The 27,377-nt window shown below is 36.3% G+C and overlaps 1 protein-coding gene across 1 annotated transcript in view; it reads left to right on the top strand.

Moving 5' to 3' along the window:
• The window catches only part of LOC140437823 (DNA-dependent protein kinase catalytic subunit-like), a 53,933-nt gene that overhangs the window by 9,422 nt on the left and 17,134 nt on the right, over nt 1–27,377 (top strand). Inside the window, exons 7-20 of the mRNA XM_072527584.1 lie at nt 861–1,277; nt 1,503–1,702; nt 6,501–8,401; nt 9,777–10,332; nt 10,640–10,907; nt 12,336–12,635; nt 12,793–12,974; nt 13,230–13,539; nt 17,660–17,827; nt 18,027–18,354; nt 18,542–18,952; nt 19,050–19,458; nt 20,618–20,985; nt 21,256–22,292. Coding sequence (XP_072383685.1) covers nt 861–1,277; nt 1,503–1,702; nt 6,501–8,401; nt 9,777–10,332; nt 10,640–10,907; nt 12,336–12,635; nt 12,793–12,974; nt 13,230–13,539; nt 17,660–17,827; nt 18,027–18,354; nt 18,542–18,952; nt 19,050–19,458; nt 20,618–20,985; nt 21,256–22,292 — 6,855 coding nt within the window. The remainder of the gene's footprint in view (nt 1–860; nt 1,278–1,502; nt 1,703–6,500; nt 8,402–9,776; nt 10,333–10,639; nt 10,908–12,335; nt 12,636–12,792; nt 12,975–13,229; nt 13,540–17,659; nt 17,828–18,026; nt 18,355–18,541; nt 18,953–19,049; nt 19,459–20,617; nt 20,986–21,255; nt 22,293–27,377) is intronic.

The raw sequence follows: 27,377 nt of genomic DNA, 5'->3' as shown, positions 1-27,377 counted from the left end.
TTACTTACATGCCGGTACTCTATTAATTGATGGTTGAAAGAACGTGGTTCAAACTATCCTGTATTGTTGATTGGAGAACTCAAGTCTGCTATTGTAATTGTTTGACAGTAAACGGGGAAGTTCTTGAGGAGACAGATTTTATTCAATGAAGTAGAGATAGGTGTAATGTAATTGTTTGTTTGATGAAAGTAATGTTCTATACCATTAAGTTATTTATATTTATTCTAGAGATATATTTATGAAATGTGTGTTATTTATTGAAATTTTTATTTTTGAAGGTGACAGTTGTGAGACAATGAATGAGAATAGATGTACATGAAATAGATTATTTCAGCATTTATTTAACTTTGTATCGAGACCTGAAGATGCTTTGCATATTGTAGAAAGCGAAACCGGTCGTCTGGATAGTTAAATTAAATTGATTGTGAGTAAGTCTAATTTATTATTTCTTTTACCTTTTGAAATGGACTCACACAAGCAACACATTCATGATATTAATATTACTTAATTATTGATTTTTAAAAACAATGATATCTCTAGTACATGGATTAAAATGCTATTAGAATTCCACGATGCAATTTTGAACTATTTTGTTAGTTTATTAATGACTGTAGTTAACATGGTTAAAATCGAGCTATTTTGGTTTGAGTTGAGAGAACATATTTTTTATTCCTTTAGGAAATTTAATAGTTTATCTACTAATTCATTGTTGTTATTTTTGTTATCTGCATTTATGTTTTTATTTTTGTTATCTGCATTTTATACACTTGTAACGAAAAAAGACTTATTTTTTATAAACTTGCTTAGTGTAGTAATTAAATTACACGTATAATACAGGACGGATTGTTTTTTCGTTATAGGTAAAATAATCCACAGTTTGGACAGCTTTTTGCGTAGCAAATCTCTCAAAGGCTACAGCACTCAACCTGTCCAAAAACGACGTAAAACCATGAAAGCCTTAAAGAAACGAACGGTTCTAGAGGAAACCGAACCCGAACTAGTGAAACTCCAGAGAAAAATACTATCCTTCATCGGTCGTCAGAGCTTCAAAACTTGTCAAAATTTCGTCTTTTCCGATAGTACGTTCGTTAAAAATTTAATCGGCGGACAAAGTTCGCATTTGAAAGTATCTTTGCCTTACGATATTCAACTGGATGTGTGTTTGGATACGTTTTTACCGAGAATAATAGATTTGGCTCTTTATAGTAGCGATAGAAAAACGAGAATTACATCGTGCGAATTGCTGCAGGCTTGTGCGATGGTTTTTTTAGGCAGAGGTAAGTAAGTTATAATTTATTTTTATAAATTTACTTTACAATATAATATTTCCTACATTAGATTTTCCTGTACAGCACCTAGTATATTTAGTATAGCTGGAAACTAGAATTATGCTCATATATGAATACTATTAATTATTTTGACACAGATATATCATGATATCGCCATTTTACATTTTTTTGATGCAATTTATTACATTGATTGACTATTGACTTTATTTTTAGCCAAACAAATGTCCACGGCAGGTTTAGAAGAGTTAAACGACATGTTAAAAACTATCGCTACGCCACTGCTCTTGTTGAGCTGTGACATCGACCAGGTCGTTAGACAAATATTCCAGCCGTTGTTCCTGCAGATAGTTCACTGGTATACCTCTCCTAAGGCCCGTGGAAAGCATACTAGTATCATCATCGATACGCTTCTGGTATGTGTACAAGTAAATCAATAATACACTGCTCCAAGAAATTAACGCCACACTTACCATACTACAACCCATATTACCATACTCCAACTTACCATATAATAGGAAAATATAAACTGAAATGAAAAGCATTTTAGATCGTATTACTTTACTTTGTAAAACAAACATATTTAGTGATGTTGTCGCTAACCATCCTCAATATTCATAAACTTAACACAATCTTAAAACAATTAACAACAAAATCTCTAATTCTAAAAATAGAAATTGTTTCTTGAATAATAAGACGTATTTCCACCCCTGCTACGAATGACAGCTTGGCATCGACGATTCGTACTTAAAATAAACGGTCTTAAAGTATTCTGATTCAGTTCATTCCAAATTTGGACAAGACGTTGTTCCAGTTCCTGCAGAGTGGCCATTTCGCCGTTCGCTGGCCATTCCATAACATTGATTCCAATTTCCTCTAGATAATTTTGCACTGTATTTGCAACGTGCGGTCGTGCATTATCGTGCATTGGAACAAAATTTTCGCTAATATAAGGAGCAAATGGCACAACGTGGTCTTGAAGAACGTCAACGATATATCGGTGAGCGTTGATGATACCGTTATTCAACACCACCAAGTCTGTACGACCCGTTAAAGAAACGCCACCCCAGACCATAAGCGACCCTCCCAGAATCTGCTCTCATCTGTAAACAGAATTCTATTCCAATCAGCCTCCAACCAATGGATATGATTTCGTGCAAATTCTAAAAGCGCTCTGCGATGAGCTACGGTCAAAGCTGGCCGTCTGGCACGTATACGATTTACCAACTTACCATCCTTGAGACGTTGGCGAATAGTTTATAGCTGATTCGAACATTATGAACATCTTCAAGTTGGGATTGTAAGCTTCTGGTAGTTACAAATCGTTCGTCATAGGATGCGAAGTCGTAAAAAACGGTCTTGAACACAGAGCTCATAGTCAAGAATGCACTTTTTGCCTTTCCGATCCGACATTTAATCTCTTGGGTATTGTCCCACTACTCATTGATTATACTTCGCAAGTAGTTGTATTGTGAGACACGTTCAATTCTCATTTGGTTCACTTACAGATTTGCTCCAGTTATGTTTTCTTTGATTATGCAGATTAGCTATTATTTTCAGGTCTTCCGTCAATCCCTGTCCTGTTCAGCACTTCCATCATTTGTTCATGCCTGACTCTATCGTCAGGCATGAACTTCTTCTAATCAAAGCCTTCTTCTAGTCAATCAGGCATGCAAAAACATCACAGGTGATATCTCTACATTTCTGAAACAATACATGCACGCTAAATAAAGCTTCCCTCGTACCAACGGCGTTAACAAATCCAAACTGATTGGGTGCAATTTGTTCCTCGCATTTCCGGTAAATTCTTTTGTGTCTGACTTTTAAAAACAGCTTCAGCAGATGGTTCATTAGGCTTATGGTCCTATAACCTTCACAAACTTTTGCTAACTGTAACTTTTGTACGATACAACAAATCTGAGTTGATCCGCGAAGGTCAAATAGATGTCAGCAAGAAAGAAATGATGAAGGAGGACGACAAATGACGTTTGTAATTCAAAGGACCCCGCACATGTCCTCGACGCATCAAGGAATTTGGATATCCGTTAAAATACTTGGGAATTCCAAGGTTGGCCAAATCCAAATTTCTAATTGATTCGATGCAGGGAAATTCCACTTTCGCTACGTAAAACAAAGGATTTGTTTTACATAAAAGCAGGTAGATTTTCTCTCATCAGTCAGTCGAGCTTGCCTCTTCTACTGTAGACCTAGTCGGTGCTATTATTGTTCCTACTAAGTTATTGTTTTATTTCTGATTTCTTATATACCATTTTTATTTTAGCATTATTGTATATTCAGACCTTTTCAGGTTAGAATATTACTTTGATCTATATTTGTTCATATACTGATTGTTTGATATTTTAATTGGTTATTTTGATTGTTTATTTTTCTTGTATTTTGTGTCTAAGTTGTTCTTCCGTAAGTTAAGAACACTTAGAAATATTTATCTTGCTTTTTATATTTTATATTTTGATTTGTACTTTGTCTAAGTAGTTCTTTCCGGTAAGTCAAAGAACTCTTAGAAATATTTCTCTGAATATTTGACTTGTTATTTTAATTGTTTGTCTAAGCCGTTCTTTTCCGGTAAGTCAAAGAACTCTTAGAAATATTTTCATAATCATTGTTGCATTATTATTTCCGATATTTTATCTAAGATATTTTTCTTAAGTTAAGAAAATACTTAATACATTTGTTTCTTTCATTTTCTATTTTATGCTAAGTTGTTTCTTCCGTAAGTCAAGAAACACTTAGCAATATTTTCACATCTTTTCTATATTTGATTTTTCTTATTTTCTTTTATAAGTCGTTTCTTCCGTAAGTCAAGAAACACTTATAAATATTTGTGCATTTATTTTACTATATTTGATTCTCTTGTTTATTTTCTATTCTAAGTTGTTTCTTCCGTAAGTCAAGAAACACTTAGACATATTTCTATAATCTGTTTCATTTTTGCATTTCTCGTTTTATATTTTGAGTATTTTATTTTTCCACTCTAAGTCGTTTCTTCCGTAAGTTAAGAAACACTTAGAAATATTTCCATATTTTACTCTCACATTTACATATTTCATTTATCTATATTTCTGTCCTAAGTTGTTTCTTCCGTAAGTCAAGAAACACTTAGAAACATTTTTTTCTTTGCATTATATTTTTATACCATTTAATTTAATTGTTTACTAAGTTATTCCTTCCGTAAGCCAAGGAATACTTAGATAATTTTTACCTATCTGTTTTCCATTTTTTGCTCTGTTACTTTGTAACTGTTCCTTGGAACCGTTACCTATAACAGATATTTGTCACTGGAACTGTTATTTATAACAGCGGTAGTATTTAACCTTTCTACCAGCGACAAACCAAAGATGGTGAATACCCGATCCAATTCCGGGGATAGGAAGAAGCCCGAAGAGCTGGCGATGGGTCCTACAGGCCCAAACGCCCCCTCTCGGCAACACACAAACCTTATGGGAAAATGCCCTCGGTTAAATCTGTCCAAACTATGCCATGTTGTAGTATTAAATGTGTCGAACAAAAGTCTCAATGGACACAGGACCCAAAAACCAAAATTTGAGGGCGCTGAAGGTCATCAAAGTTGGTATTTACTGCAAGAATTTAATGGCGTTAGCTTGTTCTTGCGGATGATGTTACTTAGTCCATAGCGCCCTGACAAAGATCACCCTTACGAATTTAATTGGATTTTGAAAATGTAATCAGCAAGAGGTATTTGCTCTGTCTTTGAGAATATTTATAAAGGTCATTTAGAGGTCAAAATGGCTTTTTCATGAAAATCAACAATAATTTCTTCATAACAGAGGTCTACATTTTTGCAAAGATGTATCACAAGATTTGGTAAAGGCATAAAAGTATTTTTCGGGCCGCTGTTTCCGAATTAGTGGTCATTAGTTAGAAATCTTCGGATTTTTACTTTTTGCTTTATTTTTAGATATCGCGGTATGCTTTCTTAGGAAGTTATTTTATTATCACTTCCCTTGACGGAAAAGATTTGATTTCACGTTTAGGGCTTCCTATTGAGGCGCTCTGATAAGTCCTAAATAGAACGAAAATTTGAAATCAAATCTTAAATGTCTTTTCTATAATCTGATTTCTATTTATTCTAATGTTACTTTTGTATTCTGCTAAATGATAAATGCTAAAGAGAGATGGCGGTAAATCTATCGATGAATCTACAACCTCTTGTATCTCATGATAGAGATACAACCTACTTCAATTGATTATACAAGGCAAAATCCAGGGCAAGAGAAGTGTAGGAAGAAGAAGAATCTTATGGTTGCGTAACTTGAGGGAATGGTACGGATGCACATCAATTGAACTATTCAGAGCAGCAGCATCTAAGATCAGAATAGCCATGATGATTGCCAACCTCCGTCGCGGAGATGGCACGTGAAGAAGAAGGCTAGAAATACGTCGAAAAATTGGGTATAGAAGATCCAACATTAAATACGACGGTCAGGTTAGGTGACGGTCAATTTATTGGTGGCTCAAGGTCGCATTCCAATTCCTTTATCATATAATACATCATTTATAGAATGAATTTGACTGCAAAAACCTTAGTAAGATATATAAACCGATAAAATAAGTAGTAAACCAGAAAAAATTTAATACTTTCTGGAGGAAAGTTGCAAGCTTTTCGCAAGAGCTCAGATTTTCATGATGTAAGTTTAATAAAAGGACAGTTTGGTAAAAAGGTCTCACGACCAATTGCCAGAGATAAAAAGTGCTTTCACTAAATCAAAAATAAAGAGATATACATTATTACAGTTTTCCAAGCGACAGTTAAGCTCATCTGTATGCAGTAGTCAATATTTTGTTAGAAATATTTAAATACCTGAAAAATAGGGATTTGTAAAAACAGATACACTTAAAAATTGATTTTATACAACAAATAGAACTTTTATTATAATATTTCACTTCTTACTTCACTTTAATGTACATAAATACGTAAATACTCGCCGTGCGAGCTACAAACCGTGGCGAGTTTTTGGTCTTTCTGATAATTCGCCTCTAGCCTGCTTTCCTCTTCGTCATATCTCCCCTCTGCGAGATCTGCATGGCTCCCCAATCTTCCTATTCGACCGGCAATTGTTGCTACCTTAATTTACTTCTTCCATATGCGGACATAATTTTATTGTACTATTTAAAATGCTGTGTGCCATCAAACGTGTCATCAAAAACTAATAATTAATAAAGTTATATTTTTAGGAAGGAATAACACACCCCACCAACTCGAACCTTAAAGACTTTTCCGGCAAATGCTTGAGTGAATTCGTCAAATGGACCACAAAACACGAGAATCTGGATCCCACATCCAGCATAAAAGTTCTTATAAAAAATATGCGCTTCTTCAGCAGTCATCCCGATTCAGTAAAAAAGCTAGGTGCCGCTCTCATCTTCAACAGCACCTATAGAGAGCTCAGAGAAGAAGAACGTATAGTGAACGTATTTTGGTTGGAAATTTTACATATTTTTGTTCTGAGTTTGGATTCTGTACTGGATCTTGAAGAGACATCCACCGTTGTTCAGTTAAAACCTTCTCTTGCTCACCTGCAACGCGTGATCATGGAAAAACCTGGGATTTTCCGTAGAGAAGATAAAAAACGTCGAGTACCGAATGATTTGGGCCAAGGTGTGCTTACAGACGTCTCTCTATGGCTGCTGAACCAAACAGGAAGTCGAAGCATACACTGCAGAGAAGCCTGTATGGGATTATTCATAAACATAGCTCCGTTATCGAGTGAAAGTAAAATAAACTTGCACGAATTTATAGAGGAACATTTAGACACTACTGTAGCGAATCTGTATGACGTGAAGGTGATCAAGTTTTCCTCTCTAAGCGAGCAATCATACTGCGACTGCTCCAATTTCCTGAACTACCTTCGTAATCTATTGTGCTGCTTGGATGGCTACAAGTTTATTGTCAAAAACAACTTAGAAACAGTTAATTTTGACGAAGGTGTATTTAGCGAAACGCAGAAGTTTTTGGAAAAACTACAAACAGCAGATTTGAGTACGTGTTTGAGTTTAATCGCGAGAAAATCTTGGACATTTACTACTTTGGACAAAGATATGTTTGTGACGTTGAAATCGGCGTGTATATTATCGATTCTAAAGTTGTATAACGCTATAATTCACAATGAACTTCTTTGTCGTAAATCAAACTCTATATGGACAAAAGAATTTTATAAATTAGTGGCTTATTTAGTGTTAACTCCACAAGAGCTGGGTCTAGTAAACCTTACCAGTACGGAATACACAGATATACTAGTGATCTTGTTAAATACGTTACCAAGTAAACTCCCAAAAACTTCTGTAGCTGCTTTAAAATCGACATTGATGGACATTATACAAAATTACAAATATTCTTCTATCGATCTAGAAAAGAACATGTCCTTAAAACAGAGGAACTTACTAAAGGGTGTGGTTTTGCTTCATAGTACCACAATTGGACAAGACATGCAACTGTTTCCACATGTTAACTCCTTATTAGAGACTTACTTTAGAAATTTTGGGGAAAGGGCTTCTAATGGAACGATTTTTATAAATAATTTGCAAGATACATCGTTGAGTTACACTGTTGCTCTTCTGAAGTTTGTTTTGACTGAAAATAATAGTACGAAGAAACTTATTGATCCAGTTCATTCCGATTTGTCGGTTCACAGTGTTGAGATGGGGAAGGAACTTCCGTTTGGCTTGTATTTTTTGAATATTTTCGCTGAAGCCGTTATTCCAGCGGTTGTACGAGATTTTGAAACGTTTTTGAAGCTTTCATTGGACAAAAATAATATCAAACTTACTGTAGACATTATTATGCTTGTTTTAAACAATGTTGTCAAAGATAAACAGTATAAACAGTCATTTAATGAGATTGCGAACTGTGTATTGAAGTCTTGGAGTCGCTTTGCAGAGTATTTCAGTGTTAGTAAGGAAAGTATTATTCTTGGTATGGAGTTTTTAGCACTTTTTGTCCAAATATGCGACTCTGGGTCTTCGGATATGCAAGATTGGTTGGTGGATTGTATGATTAGAGAGAATGGAGTCAATTGTATAGACATATTTGAACTTCTGGCGAAGATAACGAAGAGTGATGTATCAGAAGAGCAAAGGTGAGTTTTTATATTGTTTTGCTGGATTTGCCTTTACCTAATTCTGTATCTTTGATTTATTCATTACGAGGTCTGTCTATTAAATATCGAGACTGCTTATGAAAAAGAGTTTTATTTTAAAAATTATTTTACAATCGAATGCTCTCCTTCAATATATTCCCCTTCCCTCGCCACACACCGTTCCATTCGTTTTTTCCATTGGTCAAAGCAATGCTGGAAGTCTTCTTTTGGTAGAGCTTTTAAGGGCTCCGCCGTTTTTCGCTTCACCTCTTCCATCGACTCGAACCAGATTCCTTTTAAGGTAGACTTGATCTTCGGAAACAGGAAAAAGTCACAGGGTGCTAAATCAGGCGAGTACTGCGGGTGTTCGAGCACTGGAATGCCTCTAGCGGCTAAATAACGCTTCACAGACAGCGCGTTATGGGCAGGTGCGTTGTCCTGGTGCAAGATCCACGGCTTGTTGTCAAAAATTTCAAATACTTAGTTTGGTTTACAGTTTGACCCCCTGGAATCCATTCAGTCATCACGATGCCGTTAATGTTGAAAAAAACGATTAGCATGGCTTTAAATTTTGATTTCGACATCCTTGTTTTTTCATTCTTGGCGATGCAGGAGTTTTCCAGTACATGGATTGTCGCTTAGTTTCAACATCGTATTTGAATATCCAGGTTTCATCGCAAGTGATGATATTTTCCATTAATTCAAGCTCTTCGTGTAACCTCTCAAGAAAATCTGAGCAGATATGTTGACGGACGAGCTTTTGGTCAGGGGTCAAATTTTTTGGGACCAACTTCGCACGGACTTTCTTCATGTTCAATTCGTCATGTAAATTTTTTCTGACAGTTTCTTTATCGGCGTTTACAGTCTCAGCAATCATTCGAATGCTCATACGACGATATCCGCGCACAATTTCATTTATTTTGGTCACTGTTTGCGGAGTTAAAACAGACAGGTCGACCTGGACGTTGGTCATCTTTAGCGCTCTCTCGGCCTTCAGAAAACCGTTTATACTATTCGAAAACACGCGCACGAGATAGTCAATTCTCACCATAGGCCTCTTTCAACAAACTACAGCACTCAGTTGGAGTTTTTTTTTTAATTTAACGAGAAATTTCACAATAATCCGTTGCTCATGTTTTTCGTCACACATTGTTATCGGAATGAGAAAAAACACGTTATTTTCTAACCTCTACAGAAAAAATACTACTACAGCAACAAAAACGTGTTTTCGTACTGAAAGAATAGACACTTCCAGCTATCCAATGCTGCTTTCGTTTCCCACTCTTTCCCTCTAGGACGCCTTCTTCGCGCGCTGTCTCGTTATTTAATAGTCAGACCTCTTATATATTATAAAATACTAAATCTTCTATTTTAGTTCCAGTTTGAAAACTTCATTGATGCTATTGAACGAAAAAATCTCATCCCAATCATCAAATCAAGAAATTGTCACTAACAGTTTCAACAAACTACTTACATTCTTCCCTGTGATAAAATCACCGATAATTTTCAAATATTTAACAGAAATCTACGTGAAAATACCCCCAAGTGTAGATATAAACACACTACTAAGAAAATTCATGTACCAACTGGATCCAAGTGTCCACCCTTTATTCTTAGAACACATATACACCATGGTTATGAAGAAACCTCAGCATTGGTACACGATTGCGAAAGATGTACTTTCTGTGGTGTTTCAGACCTGTAACATCGACTCCTTCGAGCAATTTTTCATCAATAACATTAAGAATATGCTCGCAATTTTGGAAGGAAACGATTTAGAAGACTCCATTGTTATTTTCATACTTGTGGAAATTCTGTTCTTGAGGATTGCTATCGGAACGGAAGAACGGAAGGACTGTGACATTTGCGCAGCTGCAGAAGAACCCAAATTACTTCAAAAGTTATTGGGGTTTGCGTTTAACGCTTTTAAGGTCAGTATAAAAAATGTATCAGTAAAATCAGCTGTTTTTGATAGAAATTCTCGTTAACTATGTGCTTAAATGTAAGACAAATATTATTATTTGTGATTTTCACAGTTTTTATTTGCCATCTAGATGCGTTTTGCTGAATATTTGTTTCCTCAGAACCTAACAATATGTTCAGTATTGTTATATCTCGAGAAATATGTATTTGTATCGAAATAAAGTAATTTTAAAGTCATCTCTGCCCCGTATGTCAACATTCCTCTCAAAGCAAACCTCTTACTTAATATAAACTATATTTTTCATTCGCCATCAGGTATCTGATACTCGAGGAGACCTTCTGAGACAGTATAAATGCCACGCCTATAACGCCTCAGCATCGATCATTAGCAATTCTGTAAAAAAGGAAGCGTTTTACAATAAATTATTTAAGAGAGAAGACAAAAACGTGGATATCTTATGGAATGCTATCGTTAATACTGAAATTAACTATGATTTTCCGAAAAATTTTGATTCGTTGCCCACACAGAAGAAGATTTTGGTGAATATTCGAGATGAACTTAGGAAAAGTCGACATAACGCTGGTAAGTTGTGATTTTTTATCTATTTTTAGTACTCAATATCTAAAATTACCTATTGCACAAAAGCTGCTTGTTTTCATCGTTATTTTGACATCACCAACCAATATATAAGGAAGACTAAAATGGGCAGGACATCTGGCAAGATCACAGCAGAACAACCCTCCTAGAAGAATCCTTATGTCACAACCTGTGGGAAGTAGAAGTAGGGATAGGTCAAAACTCAGATGGAGGGATGGTGTAGATGAGAATGGTAGAAAAATAGGCGCAGTAAACTGGCAACAGTTGGCAATGGATAGAACTGACTGGCGTAATAGACTTGGGAAGGTCGAGACTCTTTTATAGGGCTGTAGCACCAATGATGATGATGAACCAATATATAACTGTTTTTTTTTTTAATTTTGACCGACATCACTCATCTGATGACATATGTCAAAATAATAAGGTTGTCGAATGGCAGGTATGAAAATCCCAAGGAAAAACTCTTTTTTTAGTTTAAGACAATGTCTCGTTTTTTTCTTTTTAAAGTTGCAGCTCAAGTTGGGATTCCTATGTCCAACTTTCATACCAGCTTTTGGGAGATCTTCCGGGTGGTCTTCTAGTGATCAGTTTCTCTTCCTTTGCGAGTCTCTTATCACCCATTCTATCAACGTGGTCTCTCCATGCTCTCTTTTTCTGTCTCTAAACAATTTTTCAACACCTTGAATGTTACACTGGGTCCTGATATCGCTGCTCCTCATTCTAACTCTCAGTGCTTTGCTATTAATTGATCTTAGGGTCTTTATTTAATAGTAGTGGTTGTTTCCGCTCGTGGTGAAAAGGAAAAACTTGTTTATATTAATAGACAAAATTCTTCAGGCCGCAGGGAGAAAAAAACATCAGTAATAGCGCTGAAAACATTACGTTACAATCTACATGAATGCTTCATGGCGACTAGTGGATTAGGTGTAATGACAGAATCCTGGAGTCCACTTACAGCAAACATAAGTATGTTAAACTTAGAGATATTCAAAGTTCAACAGAAAAAGGCAAACAACGGAGAACAGGCAAAAATAAGTTAACCGGTGTGGTGTTTCATGAAGAACATAAGTTGTTCAAATGTACAGTTTCTAAGTCTAACAATAGGTGAACGAAACAAAATTTTAAAGTAAAAATAATGGTAAATAAGTCATTGTTAGACATAATAGGATTTCTGAAAACAGAATAGAGCCAACTATAATGGGAGCAGAGATGACAACAGTTACAACGAAGGATTGTCACGAAGATGAGGGAAACCCATGAGCGGTTTGAAGCATCGGAATGAAGAGGAAACTATCAACTAATGAGAGTGTCGATCGAAAAAGACTCGCAGTCGAGCAAGTCTGCCAAAGTCTCGGAATAAGTAGAAAGGGTCTAAACTTACTGTAGACTGTCATTAATAAATCACTTTTTCAGGTAACATGTCCAAAAGCTTACAGTACATCGAATCTCAAAGACTTTTTAACAGTTCTTTGAGCGAAGACGTCACTAAATTCGACTTCACAAACAGCGTACTACGTACCGAAAGCGCCGCATTAAAAAAGATGCAAGATAATAGACGATTGCAGGTCGAGTTGTTTTTAGATTCGACCGAAATAAACGAACATGAGTGCATGGGTACTGTTTGTAGTCTCATCCAACATATGTTTGATACTGGAGTGTGTCAGATGCCCTTCGATGACGAAGAAAATATAGTTTTACCAGAGTGGATGAAAGGTGAGTGTATATATCTTATTGTGTTATACTGAAAATTATATATATCCTGAAATATTACAATTTCAAATCGTATTAGCAATATTTTTGAGAAGCGTTCTTGGGACGCACGAACGCTCGGTATGCTTGTACATATATTTCTATTTGTTTCTCTTTGTAGGACTAAGATCTATTCTTCTAAGCGACACCACTCACAAAAACGTGAAAATTTTCTTGGTCAAAGTCATCGATAATATGATAGACATCTTCAACCGCTACGCAAAATTCTTCTTGGAACCTTTAATAAAGTTCATCGTTGATCTCTCTGCCGGAAATACTATTAACTACTTCGTTACGGATATGGTAAGTCATCGTCACTATAATTATTTCTTAATTAAGTGCAACACTGTAGTAAACGTGTGAAGAAAAATGTCATCAACAAAAAATAGGTCACGGAGGGAGAGAGAGGGAGGGTACAAAACGATTGTGACTGATCTTGCTGGAAGTTGAAGTTGTCTTGCATTCTTACAAGTACTTAAATATTTCCAATGACGAAAATGGTTTTCATTCTTTATAATAATGTGTATCTAATCTTTATTAATAATCGATACCTTCTAGCTTGTAATTATTTCCAAATGGGCCTCTATGATACCAAATCTCTCCGATCAAGAAGCAGTTTTGGCTTCCAAGCTTCTAGAATTCTTAATAAAAAATCTCGAAAGAGACCGCCAAGACGTCTTTAAATACAACATCGAGTTGCTAAAACTAATCGTCGAAGCTTGGAAGAAACACCTCAGAGTACCGACACAAATCATCGAAGATTTCTTTTCTACAGAAGAGACGTCAGAGATCGGTATATACGTTTCATCTGTACTGTTGGTTAATGGTCTGGAGCCTTGGGAGAGGGGTGAGGAACATCGATTTTTAGGTAAGTATTAAGCATTTTTCTTACTTTTATATAAATTTTATAGTTACTATTGAACTCAAATTGATTAATTTGGAAAGAGATATGCTGGGAATAAGTTTAAGATGTGAAGAAACGCGAAGAACCCCAGTAACGGACGTTCTTGAACTAGTGGAGTTAAACTTAACTGACAATGACATGTTCGGACTTAATTCAACCTTGCAACAGCGCTCCTACCTCTTACCCTTCGCTGCAACACTGCGCTGTCCAAAATTTGACTCTGCGAAAGATTGCACACAAAAAGGTCTCTCTTACGTTTCAACTGCCGAGCGAAGTAGCCACACCGGTGAATCATCCGATCACGTATTGTAAGTTGTAATATTTCTTATACAAAAGCAGAGAGCAAATAAGTGGTAATTGTATTATCTATCGAACAATTTAAAAATATACTGTTTATAATTGCAATACATTTCTACTGAGTAAGAAGTAGTTTATTTAAATTCATACAATAAAAAGAACCACCATTTAATGGAAATACACCAAAAGTCGAAGGGATAATCTGAAGTAATTATACCTAATTACTTGTACCCAGCCGAAATATTTATTTAGCTACACTTGGACGGTGTTAAAGAAACCCTTCCGTTCCAGCTGTTATCATAGTTCTCTGATAATAGGTGGACATGTGAAGTTTTTGTTTGGCGCATTAAAAAACATGTAGGAAGGCTCTAGAAGAAACGGCGACACGATATTCAAAATATCGTTGGAAAAAATTGGATTCATACCACCTTAAATAGAAATTGACTTGAAATTGAATTGCTGAGAAGATATAATATGCAGAAAGTATAGAAGAATAAACAACTCACCTCAAATGTTACATAAAGTTTTTATTGAGTTGCTGAGAAAAATAATTAGTTTCTATTTATATTCGAAAATAACGATTTTGGTAGTGATACAACAAACAAATTCGTCTTAAGACACGACACCTTAGCTACTATAAAGTCTTAGTCATACCTACCAGCTATAATATGCAAAAAGTATGGGAAAATGATTAACTCGCCGCAAATGTTTCGTAAATATTTTGTTGGATTGCTGAGTAGAATTTATTTCTGTTTATATTCCATCAGAGTGATCGGTTTTGGTAGTGATTCAACAAACAAATTTGTGTTAAGATACACGATACCTTACCCTAAACAGTTTTATTGCCATCAATACCGATTATGATATGAAAATGGTTGTGGAGATGTAAGTGGATTGCTAAAGAGGTGGGGTGTGTGGTGTGGACGATATGGAGAAGCGCACAAGAAGAATTGTTGGTGGAGAAGGCCAAACAAATCGAAGGAGGTACTTCAGGGGTTACCAGCCATACTAGAAATGGCACTTAATGCCTGTTAAGTGATGCGTGGACGCATGCCTTGTATTCGATTAGCGGTCTTATATAGGTTTTGTAGGTGTGCAATAATGTTTTAGATAACGTTCTGCCCATTTTACCGGACAGCGCTGCCAGGAGTTTAAACCTCTTTCTCACCCTGTCTAGGGTATCTTGAATGTCAGTTTTCCAGTTGAGAGTCCTGCTAAAATGAACTCCTAAATAGGAAACCGAGTTTCTGAGAATAAGGTCCTCTCCTAACAAGGTTATCCGGCCATGAACATCGCGACAATTGGATAATTTGAATAAAATAAGTTTTGGAGGCGTTTATGGTCACTCCATTTATTGCACCACCTAATGACTCGATCTTAGTAGTTTTGTGCTATTTCGAATACACACAATTGCCCTCGCTCCCTATGTGGCCCTGACGTGAGGAGTGCAGTGTCTTCCGCATACAGAAGAAGGGTTTCCGATCTATACTGCGGGCGGGGGATGTCACTATTGTAGACTGTGTCTGTCACTAAACATAAAGAAAACAAAATTCATGGTTATATCAAAGAAAAATATTAAGCTCAATATATAAGCTCAACTGAACTCTTTCGGGCTATAGTGTCAAAAGTTAGAATAGCAGTGATGATTGCCAACCTTCGTCGCGGAGATGGCACGTAAAGAAAAAGAAGCTTAACGAAAGGTGTGGGCAATCCAGCAAGGTGGAGTTTTTCAATCAGGTCTGTGTGCCAGATCTGATCGAATGCCTTCTGGACGTCTAGGAATATGCCAACGACGTGTTTCCTTTCGTTAATGGATTGTGAAATGAAAGTTGTTTCAACCAATGCATTTTGCGTGGAATGTCCAGCCCTGAATCCGAATTGGTAGCTTGGAATGGCGAGGTGAGTGTCTAGGAATTCTACGAGTCTTTTCTTAAGGATCCTCTCGTAGACTTTACCTAGGGTGCTCAGTAGAGAAATGGGTCTATACGATTCAAGGTTGGTTAGGGGTTTCTCTTATTTGGGAATCATAACTGTGCTGGCCACTTTGCATGGAATTGGAAAATAGCTCAGCGTAAGATATGCATTGATTATGTTGGTGAGCACCGGGATAATATTCTCTGGAAGATTTTTAAAGCATCTTCTGTGAATGTCATCTGGGCCAGGACATGTGTTTTTCCCAATGTTATATATCTGCCTGACGGTGTTCTCAGTCACAGGGGCCACCATCGGGTGAGGATGGGGCACCAAATGCGCCTGAGGGTAATAGAATATATTTTCACTTTCACTCTCCGTTCGGCTTCCCTTTTTAATCTTTCATTGAAATTGGGATTATTGGGGGAAATGAGTGCGGCCTGGAGTGTATTTTGAACGTGGCTGACTTTTTTGCTTAGTTAGGACTTTGAATTGGTTCTAGAATCTAGTAGTCGAAGTTGGTCGTGACACGCGTCCACTGTAATTGTTTCAGTCTGTTCACTTCCAACCTTATCGACGCCGTGAGCCTGTTATACTCTGCTTTGATGAGGGGGTCTCGAAATCTTTTATACTCTCTCATTTTACGTTTTGTTTTGATTTGTGCGATGATTTTGGGTAGGAGAGCTGGAGTATATAGATTATATCGTGTTATTGGAATAGCAAGGGATGAGGCTTCTTGAAGAAGCTTCTCAATTTTGGAAATCCCTGAGTCAACTTGGTTATGTGTTGACATATTGCCTAACTTTTGGAGGTTTTGGTTGATGTGTTCTTGAAAAAGTTCCCAATTTGCTTTACGATAATCTTGCCTGTAGATAGCAGATCTTATGGCTGGAGGAGAATTGAAATCAGTTTTGACTAGAAGCTGGAGGTGGTCAGAGCTTATTGAATCTCCAATGAAACATTCATCGTCGAACCTATCTAACAATCTGTTCGTGCAAAAGATTTGGTCGACTATGGACATTCCACGGTGATTGAAGACGTGACTTCTGTATTGGTGATTCTAGAAATGGGCAAGTCTAGGAGAAGGTCTGAGAGCATTCTGCCGGAAACGTTTGTGAAGGTATCACCAAATTGAGTGTGTCTGCTATTCAGATCGCCCATAAAAACAGCCTTGTCAAGTGTGGAAAAGTACTCAACAAGAGGTACGGAAAGGGAGGCTTGTAGTAGGAGATTATCGTAATATTGTTGTTACTTGGTAGGTGTATGTCAACTGCCAGGTAGTCGATGTCACGGAGCTGGTTATGGATATGTGGAGGAGGGATGTGAGGTGAGGTAGGTATGTTTTGGTGTATTAAAAGACCATTACCATGACTGGCCTGGCTTTTAGGTATGTGATATATAGTATATCCAGTAAAATTCACCACAAATCTTACATCAAGTTTTGTTGGATTGCTGAGAAAAATTGGTTTTGGTTTATTTTCAAAAAGATCGGCTTTGTTAGTGATCTAACAAATCAATTTGTGTTATGATATCCGATACCTAACTCTAAACAGTTATATAGCCATAAATACCAATTATAATATGAAAAAGTATGGAAAAATGATCAACTCACCACAAATGTTACATAAAGTTTTTGTTTTGTTGGATTTGATAAATTTTGTTGCATTGTCGAGAAGAATTAGCTTTTGTTTGTATTTAAATGGATAAAATATTCAACAAATTCTGCAGTGTTTTGTGAAATTATAATTTAAAGAACAATAATAGAGTAATTTGTAAATTATAACATAATTTGTGATAGTTTTATGCTACTTTAAGTTTTAAAGCACTTAATCGCAATTCCAAAAAACTATCTCGTCAACGTTTCGTTTCTGTTTAGCACTGATGTTAAAACCACTGAATTCTGCAACGAGAAGAATCTACAGAGCGTGCGCAGAAACTTTGGGGCCAATGTTGAACGTTCTAAAAGCGGAGGAATACGTCGAAAAAGTCAGTGACGTTCTGAAAGGGATGTGGCCAATTGAAAAGTACGTCTCTTGTATGGAAGGTAAGGATTTACAGAATATTTAGTAAAATAATATAATAAATTGTCATCGTTTTAACGCATTCACATCTTTGAGACCTTAACGTCAACAATTTTGGAACTATTGTTACGTACACGTACGTCATTACACTATACTTTCTGAAATTTGTTATAACACGAACAAATTTCATCCTGTAAGTATATTAACTATAACTTTGTTCAGGTGTAGCAATCAAGTACCCTCTCATAGTAGACACGCATCACGTTGTTCGTATAATAAGCACACTGAACCAAACCACATCATCCGCCAGAGCCATCTGTTTGAAAATCCTCCTTAAAAGACTGGAGGTGTCTTTAGACATCCTGGAACAATTGACCGACTTTCAGATAGTGAACTGGAACGAACATATCGAAGATTCCGACTTGGATATTCAGATTGTTACTTTAGAATTGATCAAGAGATGTTTAACGCACTTTGTGACTTACCCCGGCTTTGAAAGGGTTGTGACGGCACTGGCTAGAAATATTTACCATCCAAATGTTGTGTTCAGGTAAGTAGGAAAAATTTGATTACTGTTCCTTTTGTGGTAATTTCAGTTTTTTACAATAAACTACTTTTTATAATTAACTTTCATTTCAAACTATAATTTTAGCGTCTTTTTCCAACCACTAGTAATGAAGTTTCTATACATCGAGAATTCCTAATATGCTCTAAAAAATTCTAAAATAATTTTTTAGGTCGAGTTTGTTCGATGTGGCCATTGCTATGTACAACACTAAAAGTGATCATACCAACACGTGTAAAAGTATCTTAATACTCGGTCTTGTAGACCCCGATATCGACAACCAGAAAAAAATCTTTGACTTCTGGGAGGATAACGGAGTCCTACCGCAAAAGATCATCGATCGATTTTCATTTTTACTATCCGAATTGTACAAATCGAAAATTGAAGACAAGTTGTTGGGTCTGTCTTCGTATTTTCTCGTGAATATGCTGGCTACCAGCGACAAATACGATGCTATGATTTTCGAACATCCGTTAGAAGATTGTAACTTCGAGGATTATAATTTGGAGACCAACTGGAAGCTGCAGCATCCCTCAGTGGTGCCTATGTTTGCTGAAACGTTAGATATAAACACTTTAGGAAGGTGAGTACGAAAAAACTCTGCCAATAGAATTCCAATACCTAAAAGATCAACAGAAATGAATTTTAAAAAAGTTGAGTTCACTAAATCTTTATTTTAGCATGACGTTTTCGGGAGAGAGAGATATTTTTGCTTTGCGACAGACACAATCAACATTCCAATTCGCTCCAACACAGTCGTTCCACGAACAACAACTATCTACACACACCAGCCTGCAAAGTACATTAGGCATTGACCTGGACACGACGTTCAAGAATCCTAATACTGTAAACATATCCCAGAAGTACCGAGTCAACCGACGACGTTTCCTCAAAGATAGGTCGAAGATTTCTTACATGATGGCCAATTTCGAAACTCAAAAGAAGGAAACTACGGAGAAAAAGAGAAAAGAAGCTGCCATTGAAAGGGAGAAAAAGGTTACTATTTACAGAAGTTACAGGAAAGGCGACTTTCCCGATGTTCAGATAGCTTTGTCGGCTCTTTTGAAACCTCTGCAGGCGTTGGCTTTGGTAAGTACGCTACAAATTCTTCAAGACGATACTTGTTTTTTATATTATATTAAAAAAATATCGTGATTTTTAAATAAAGTGAATTTTTTAGAAGTTATTTTGGAACAAATACTTCTACTATCCTACCGGCTGTGCCAATTAAGTTTTATTTCACTTTTTAATTTTATTATATGATTTTTATTATATGATTTTCAATCAATAGAACAGAGAGGGGGAAATCAGAGAGAGAGATAGACAAGACAAGGAGGAAGTGATTATAGTGGAAGAAGAAAATACAGAGGGAGAAAAGACAGACAAAAAGAGAGCATAAAGGGGAGGTGAAACGACAGTAGAGAATAAGAAACAAGAGCAAAATAATGTGGGTGAAAAGAGGGAAATTAAGAGAGAGAGAGAGAGAGAGAGAGAGAGAGAGAGAGAGAGAGAGAGAGAGAGAAGAGAGAGAGAGAGAGAGAAATAAACGGAGATTGAGTGAGAAGATTGTGGAAGACACTGAGAAACGGGAAAATATGTAAAGGGGCGGAGAGAATCTAAGAAGAGGGCAAAAATATAGGGGAGGGGGAGAAATAAAACAGAAAGAAAGAAGACAGAGGAATTAGGATAGCGTAGGGCAAAAAAGGAAATAGTGAAAACAGAATGAAAGGCGGAGAAGAAATCTAATCGGAGATAAAAAAGGAGAATGGAGCGAGATCAGCAGAGACAATTTAGATAGAGAGAATAGAGAGTGAACGAGGGTGGGATAGGGAGGTAGAGAGAGGGAGAGGAAGATAGAGTGTGAGAGGGAGGTAAAGAATGGAGTGAAAGAGAGAGATGAAGTGAGTGAGGGAGAAAGTGTGAGGGAGTGACGGAGATAGGAGCGAGAGAGAGAGAGAGAGAGGGAGAACCATGAGAGAAGTAGGGAGAGTATCCGAGAGCCCCTATTAAAAGAAAAAGAAGTGCAACTCCCAATGTACGTAATGGAGCTGTATATAAACACAAATAAAGGAAATATACAAATTATAACCCTATAAAGATATTTATAAGTCTAGTTTATCGCTAGACAATCACAAAGCACACAAATCACAATCATAACCATTTTTTCGTGAATTTTGGTCACGCTAAGTGTAGTAACTGACTAACGTACTGATCTGGGTAGTTTTACTAATATATTCCTCACTTTCAGCACGATAGCGAGATGTCAAAGATACTCTTCTTAGAAATATTTAAAGGCCTCGCTAACAAAATAGAAAACAATCAACAATTCCTGTCTTCTGTGTCAGATAGCATCAAAAATATCTTTCAATCATCAGTGCAATTCAACCGGTATCTATTTGCTGCCCTATTGGACATTTTGTTGAAAAACAAAGAGAAGATGGTATTTGATACAAAACTTATTTCTTATGTCGCACAAGAAAGTGGTTTAGCCTCCACAGGGGCACTTTTAATCGAAGAATATCTTATATCTGGTGTAGGGGATGACATGCCCAGTACCAGTAAGCGGAAATTTAGAGAAGATGATAGGGAAACTGTAAGCTGGATTAAATTGGCAGAGTAAGTAGATACTTTTTAAGCTAAGATTAATATTATTAAAAAATAGTCAAAGTAATCAAGTTATCCGGTGGAATCGAGTTGGTTCCGGCTACGACGAATTTGAGGTGTCTCAGTCTGCTGACTTTGCTGTAGTTTGGAGGTAATTCACAATGGGTCTCCATATTGAAAGTACTTGGATGGTGTTTTGTCATTTTCTGAAACACTTGTGACGTTTTTTCATCTCATTGACATATCGTATAATGTTGAGCTACAAACTCTTTTTTTTTGTAGGTTATATAAAGAACTGGAAGAGTGGGATACCGTTCGAGCGATCTTCTTGGAAAAAATGGACTGTAAACGATCCCTTCAAAAAGCCATAACATTTGAGTCGAAGTATTTGTACAAAGATGCTGCTGACCTTTATAAAAAGTTAATCGTATCTGATCAATCACACAACAGGAGAGATTTCTACTACGACGCCTATTTCAAATGCTTTGCCAATCTGGGCCAATGGGAAACTATCCCGAATGCTGTAGCGACTGTTGTAGGCAGTGAAGACACGTGGAAGAACCTTTGGCAAGACGAGTGGTTCCAACAGAAGCTTCTGCCTTGGTACATAACGTCCCACGTGAAAAATCAGTTATTTACACAAGAAACCGACGTAGAGTTTTTGACTAATTTGAACAGTTGTCTGTCAGATTCCAAAAGTGAAGAGTATCTCAATACTCATTTTTCAGAAGAATTGTGCATGTTGTGGTTATGTGAGAAGGACATGCATACAGCTAAACATTATTTAAGAATTTCGGAGAAGAATTTCTTGGAAGACTGGCAAATTTTGAATCCAATGTTCCAGTCGCAGCGTTTCCAAAAGCTGTTGAAGCTCCAAAATATCGTTGAAATATCAGATTTTATTGAAATCTTTAAGTCTATAGACGATATCGACAGAGTTTTGCAAACGCTGAAGAACAGATGGTCAAGTATTCCAATTGAAGCATCTGCCTCTTTAATACTGAGTGAAACCAAATTGCTGTATAGAAAACAATTTATTACCAATATATTGGATAAAATATCGACAATGTCAGGTTTGGATACGCGACTATTTAGGAAGGAGCTGTACAAGTCGAAAGTTAAGATGGATATTGATTTGATCACAACGGCAACCGAGAGAGGGAACTTTAACATGACTAAAAAGTATCTGGTATTCTACGAAGACAAAGAACACCCGAAGTTAAATGTTGCCACGGGTGTTCTGTGGTTACAAAAATCTAAAATGGTGACTGAATTAAATGAGAAGATGAAGTATCATGTAAAGGCCGTCGAAATTTTCAGTAAGTGATATTTTTTTCTTTTGTAGCATTTTAGGTAGATTTTATATTTTAGGCATATATTGAAATCGATCTTGCTTAATATGGTTCTGAAAGTATTATCTTGTGGTTTTTCTAAATTATCTGCTGTATTTTTTTTTTGTTAAATATTTCAATTTTCACTTAATTGTTCTTAAAGAAGTGAAAAGAAAAGTGGCAAATGAAAAAAATGAAAGATGGGAAAAAACATGCACAGAGATAGAACAGCACATAGGAGGAACGAGCAATTCAGAATCATGGCCCATCTTAAAGTCGCTCCAAAGAAATAAGACAGAGAAAATCAAGATCGGTCAAATCAAAGAAAACGAATGGCAAGAATACTATAAAAAATTGCTAACCGAAGACCGCCCCGAATTCAAAGAATCAGAAATAGACGGAATAGAAATCTACACACATGACGAAATCGAATTAAGCCTAGCTGAGGTAAAAAGAACGATCAAAACTCTAAAGAACAAAAAAGCAGAAGGTCCCGGCGGAATACCAAATGAATTGATAAAAAACGGATCGGAAAAGTTATTCCGTATGATACATAAAATGTTTGAGAGAGCACTGAATGGAGAAGACTTACCGGCAGAATGGACCCAAGCATATATGACATCAATATATAAGAAAGGAAATAGAAAAAACTGCGAAAACTATCGGGGAATCAGCATTATATCGTCTATATGCAGACTGTATGAAAAGACCATAAAGGAAAAATTAGAAATATATATACAAGATAAAATCGGAGAAGACCAGGCAGGTTTCACAGCGGGGAAAGCATGCTTAGATCACATTTACACGGTCGAACAACTAATAGAAAAAAGAATGGCCAAAAATAGATCCGTCCATCTGGCTTTTGTTGATCTTAAGAAGGCATATGACTCAATACCTAGAACCAAGCTATGGGAAGCAATGGAGGACATCGAAGTTCCACGAAGATTAAACGCGGTAAAAGCACTCTACAAGAATAACGAAGTAGCTATCAAAACGGGCAATAGAATATGCAGTCCATTTAAGACGACAAAGGGACTACTACAGGGTTGCTCCACATCCCCCACCCTGTTTAATATTCCTGGAAAAAACCCTGAAACCATGGAAAAGAAAGTGCGAAGGAATGGGTATACCAGTAAGGAAGGAATATCTATATACGCTAAGTTTTGCCGACGACCAAATAGTGATCGCACAAGACGAGGATGACCTCAGTTTTATGATGAGAAAACTGGAACAGGAATATACAAAGAATGGGATGGAAATAAACCTAAAGAAAACTGAATACCTAACAACGGAGAATACAGAAATAAAACAGCTGGAAATAGACGAAGGTAAACAAATCAAAGGAACAGACAAGTATAAGTATTTAGGCTTCATAATATCAAACAAAGGAACAACGGAGGAAGATATAAAAAATAGACTAGGACAAACAAGAGACTGCATACGAAAATTGAACCCGGTACTATGGGATAAGAACATCAGCATGAAAACAAAGAAAAAAATATATAATACCATGACAAGAAGTATCCTCACTTATGGGTGTGAAAATTGGACAATAAATAAGAAAACCAAAAACAAAATAAGAGCAACAGAGATGGAATTCCTAAGGAGAAGCTGCAGAGTAACAAGAAGAGATAGAATAAATAACATTGAAATTAAGAGGAGAATGGGAATGAACTCCGACATAATAGACTACATCGAACAGAAGAGGTTAACCTGGTACGGACATGTCAGAAGAGCAGACCAAAATCGGTGGATAAATAGAAACAGAGTGGAGCCCGATAGAAAGAAGAAAGAGAGGCAGACCCCGAAGATCTTTCAGAGATGAAGTGGACGAAGCAATGAGTAGAAGAAACCTACAGGAAGGGGACTGGCTAAACAGAAAAAATTGGAGAAAACGGTTGAGTGAAGGAATACAGTGAAAACTTTGGAAATCCTTGTATATATATATATATATATATATATATATATATATATATATATATATATATGTTCTTAATATATAGATTAGTTATTACAATTTATTAAAGACTCAGAGAGAAAAGCAGGTTTGCTACTTGTTTCTATATGTTCCACAGTACCTAATCTAGCCCTGACAGAGTGCATTGTCAGGTACTTCACGAGATATACTAAATAGGGAGAAATTCATGACGCAGGAAATTCGTGACTATAATTATGAAGAAAATACAATATCTCTTCAATGTGCTTGTATAGTCAAATAATTTCTATAAATTGGAATAACTAACCATAATTTTTCTGCACAAAAAAGATTATCGTTAAATTTGTCCATTTAATCATCTATGTATACAAACTATACACCAGAATAATAATCAATCGATTCTTGATTGAAAAATCTATAGAATACAATAGACCACTAGTTCTAACTTTTGTTGACTTCCATAAAGCGTTGGATCCTATCAAACTACCCGCACTTTGAAGATACTGGAAGAGTGGAATTGATCATAGCTCCACCATTATAGAAAGTATATGTAGCAATGCTACAACTATAAATCTACAAGGTTCTACCACTAATAAATATCACCAGAGGTGTTCGACAGGGAGATACTGTGTCACCAATTTTGTTCATTACTGTACTGAAATCACTGGAACGGGAAAATAAGGGAATAAATATCGATGGCAAGATGCTTAGTCATCTACGATTTGTAGATGACATTATCCTTATTTCAGATGGCCTACAAATTGCCAGTGACATTTTAAATGAATTCAGCGATCCAGCACGTAAAGTAGATCTGAGTATTACGAGGATAGATTGATATTAAACTAGCCTTTGATAGATGGCGCTACTTAATACCGAATTGGTTTCGGTGTTGACATTTGCCATTCATGACATGACGTCTGTCAAAATTTTAAGTTTTAAAAACAATTATTTTGGTTTTTACAGCCGTCAAAAGCAAGCAAATTTGGCGTTTTCGGAGAAATGGAAAAAGCCGAGTATCGTTCGGTGATTAAGTTCCTCCACAAAAAGGGTAAAACTAATGTGCAAATCAAAGCCGACCTGGACGAAGTTTATGGCGAGGTTGTACCTTCGTTAGCAACAGTAAAATTTTGGAAAGCTGAAATTGTTCGTGGTCGTACGAGTGTTTTGATGATGATCGTCCCGGGAGGCCAAATGAAGTCACCACGCCGGAAATGATCAACAAAGTCCATGACATGATTATGGCAGATCGTCGAATTAAGCCCCGCGAGTTAATAGAGGTCCTAAACATTTCCTACGAACGCGTACACAACATCATTCACCATCATTTGAACATGATCCGCGCGATCTACAATCGATCAAATGCAAAAACGTGTGACCACTTCGGAGACGCTTTTGGCGATGATACGGCGCGATACGAGGGATTTTTTTTTGCCGATTTATCACCGTTGATGAAACCTGAGTGCATTATTACACACCGGAAACCAAAGAACAGTCGAAACAGTGGAGCAAACGCGGCGAAGGGCCGCGAATGAGTGCACATTCTGCCGGCAAAGTGATGGCGACTGTTTTCTGGGATGCGAAGGGCATTATCCACATCGACTACTTGGAAAAAGGAAAAACAATCAATGGTGAGTACTACGCAGCATTATTGGATCGATTCGATGCCGAATTGCATCGAAAACGCCCCGGTTTGGAACGGAAAAAAGTTCCCTTTTTTCCGTTCCCCAGATCTTGCCGCCAGCGATTTTTTCCTGTTTCCAAACCTAAAAAAATGGCTCGTAGGACGCCGTTTCGCAACAAATAATGAAGCCGTCGCTGAAACTTCGGCCTATTTTGAAGAGCTCGAGCAAAAGTACTATTCGGATGGGATAAAAAAATTGGAACATCGTCTTACTAAGTGTATGGAGCTAAAAGGGGACTATGTTGAGAAATAAATCGATTTAATTCCAAAAAACTTGTTTTTTCTATCAAAAACTAGTTTTATATCAATCCATCCTCGTAATTACCAAAAGATAAAAAAGGTTGAATTTCGTTCCGAGCCGATAGTACGTAGGGAGAAAATATGTTTATATAGTTCTCCTGTCTTACTGTAATTTAGATGAAAATAATGTGTTGGAGGGAAAATGTCCCTACTTATATGTATTGACTATGGCGACGATAGTACTAGAGTCTTGAGATATGGTATATACGTTCCTCTTGATGTAATAAGACCTCTATTGAATTGAGTTTGGAATCAATGTGTTCTTCATCTTTTCATATTCTTAAGCTTTTTGTTTTTCTTGAAGTAAAAATCCCAGGCCAAATCCTATGATTTGACGTTTGTTTTCATTATTTTCTTCAAATCATTGTTGGTGTTGATGACAGTTCCAGCAATTTTTGAGGCTGATATTGTGCTGTAAAACAATTAAAAAATGTTATGATTTTTTTCTTATCTCTTCTATCTTGGTCTTCTGTATTCTTTTCGTCCAACATTGGCAATCATATCCAAAATCTGATGTTGATCAGATTTCTGCCACTTCATTGTCACATCTTTTCTGTTGTATTCTGTACACATTTTATTGTCTAGGCCTCTTTTTGGCAAAGAAAGTCTAACGACTGCTGATGTAGGTATTTCTTTGAACATTTTCTTTGATAGGTCTAAAGAATTTTTATTTCAGCATTAAAAGGTTTGCACTAAAATATAAGTTTCACGATTTGAAAATAATTCCAATTTTATAACAATCCATAAAAACTTTTGAGACTCTTAGTGACAGGCATATTTAGAGAAATCACATACGCGATGGAAAATGATAGTCATATGTCATGAGAGGTAACAGGTATGTAGAAAAATAGGTCTTACAGCTGAATTAATAATCGTCCGTACGAAACTGTAAAATATGCGTCAAGATCGCTGAAATATATTATACAAGAAGAGAGATTTGACTTTGAACGACCTTGTTTATGAATTTTATTACATTACTGACAAATATCTCTCCATATAGGATTTTAAACGCATTGTATGTTATTTTATTTACATTTCTTATAAATTCTTTGTGTAGGATTAAGATTAACTAACCGTACAAAAGAAGGAAGAGCTGTTCGTTGCTTACCTCAATTATGTTTTTTTTTTTTTCGATGACTTAAACATGATTTGATTC

Source organism: Diabrotica undecimpunctata, chromosome 3, assembly GCF_040954645.1.
Source record: "Diabrotica undecimpunctata isolate CICGRU chromosome 3, icDiaUnde3, whole genome shotgun sequence".
In the NCBI taxonomy this organism is placed as follows: Eukaryota; Metazoa; Arthropoda; class Insecta; order Coleoptera; family Chrysomelidae; genus Diabrotica; species Diabrotica undecimpunctata.
This window is presented reverse-complemented; position numbering and strand designations above follow the sequence as displayed.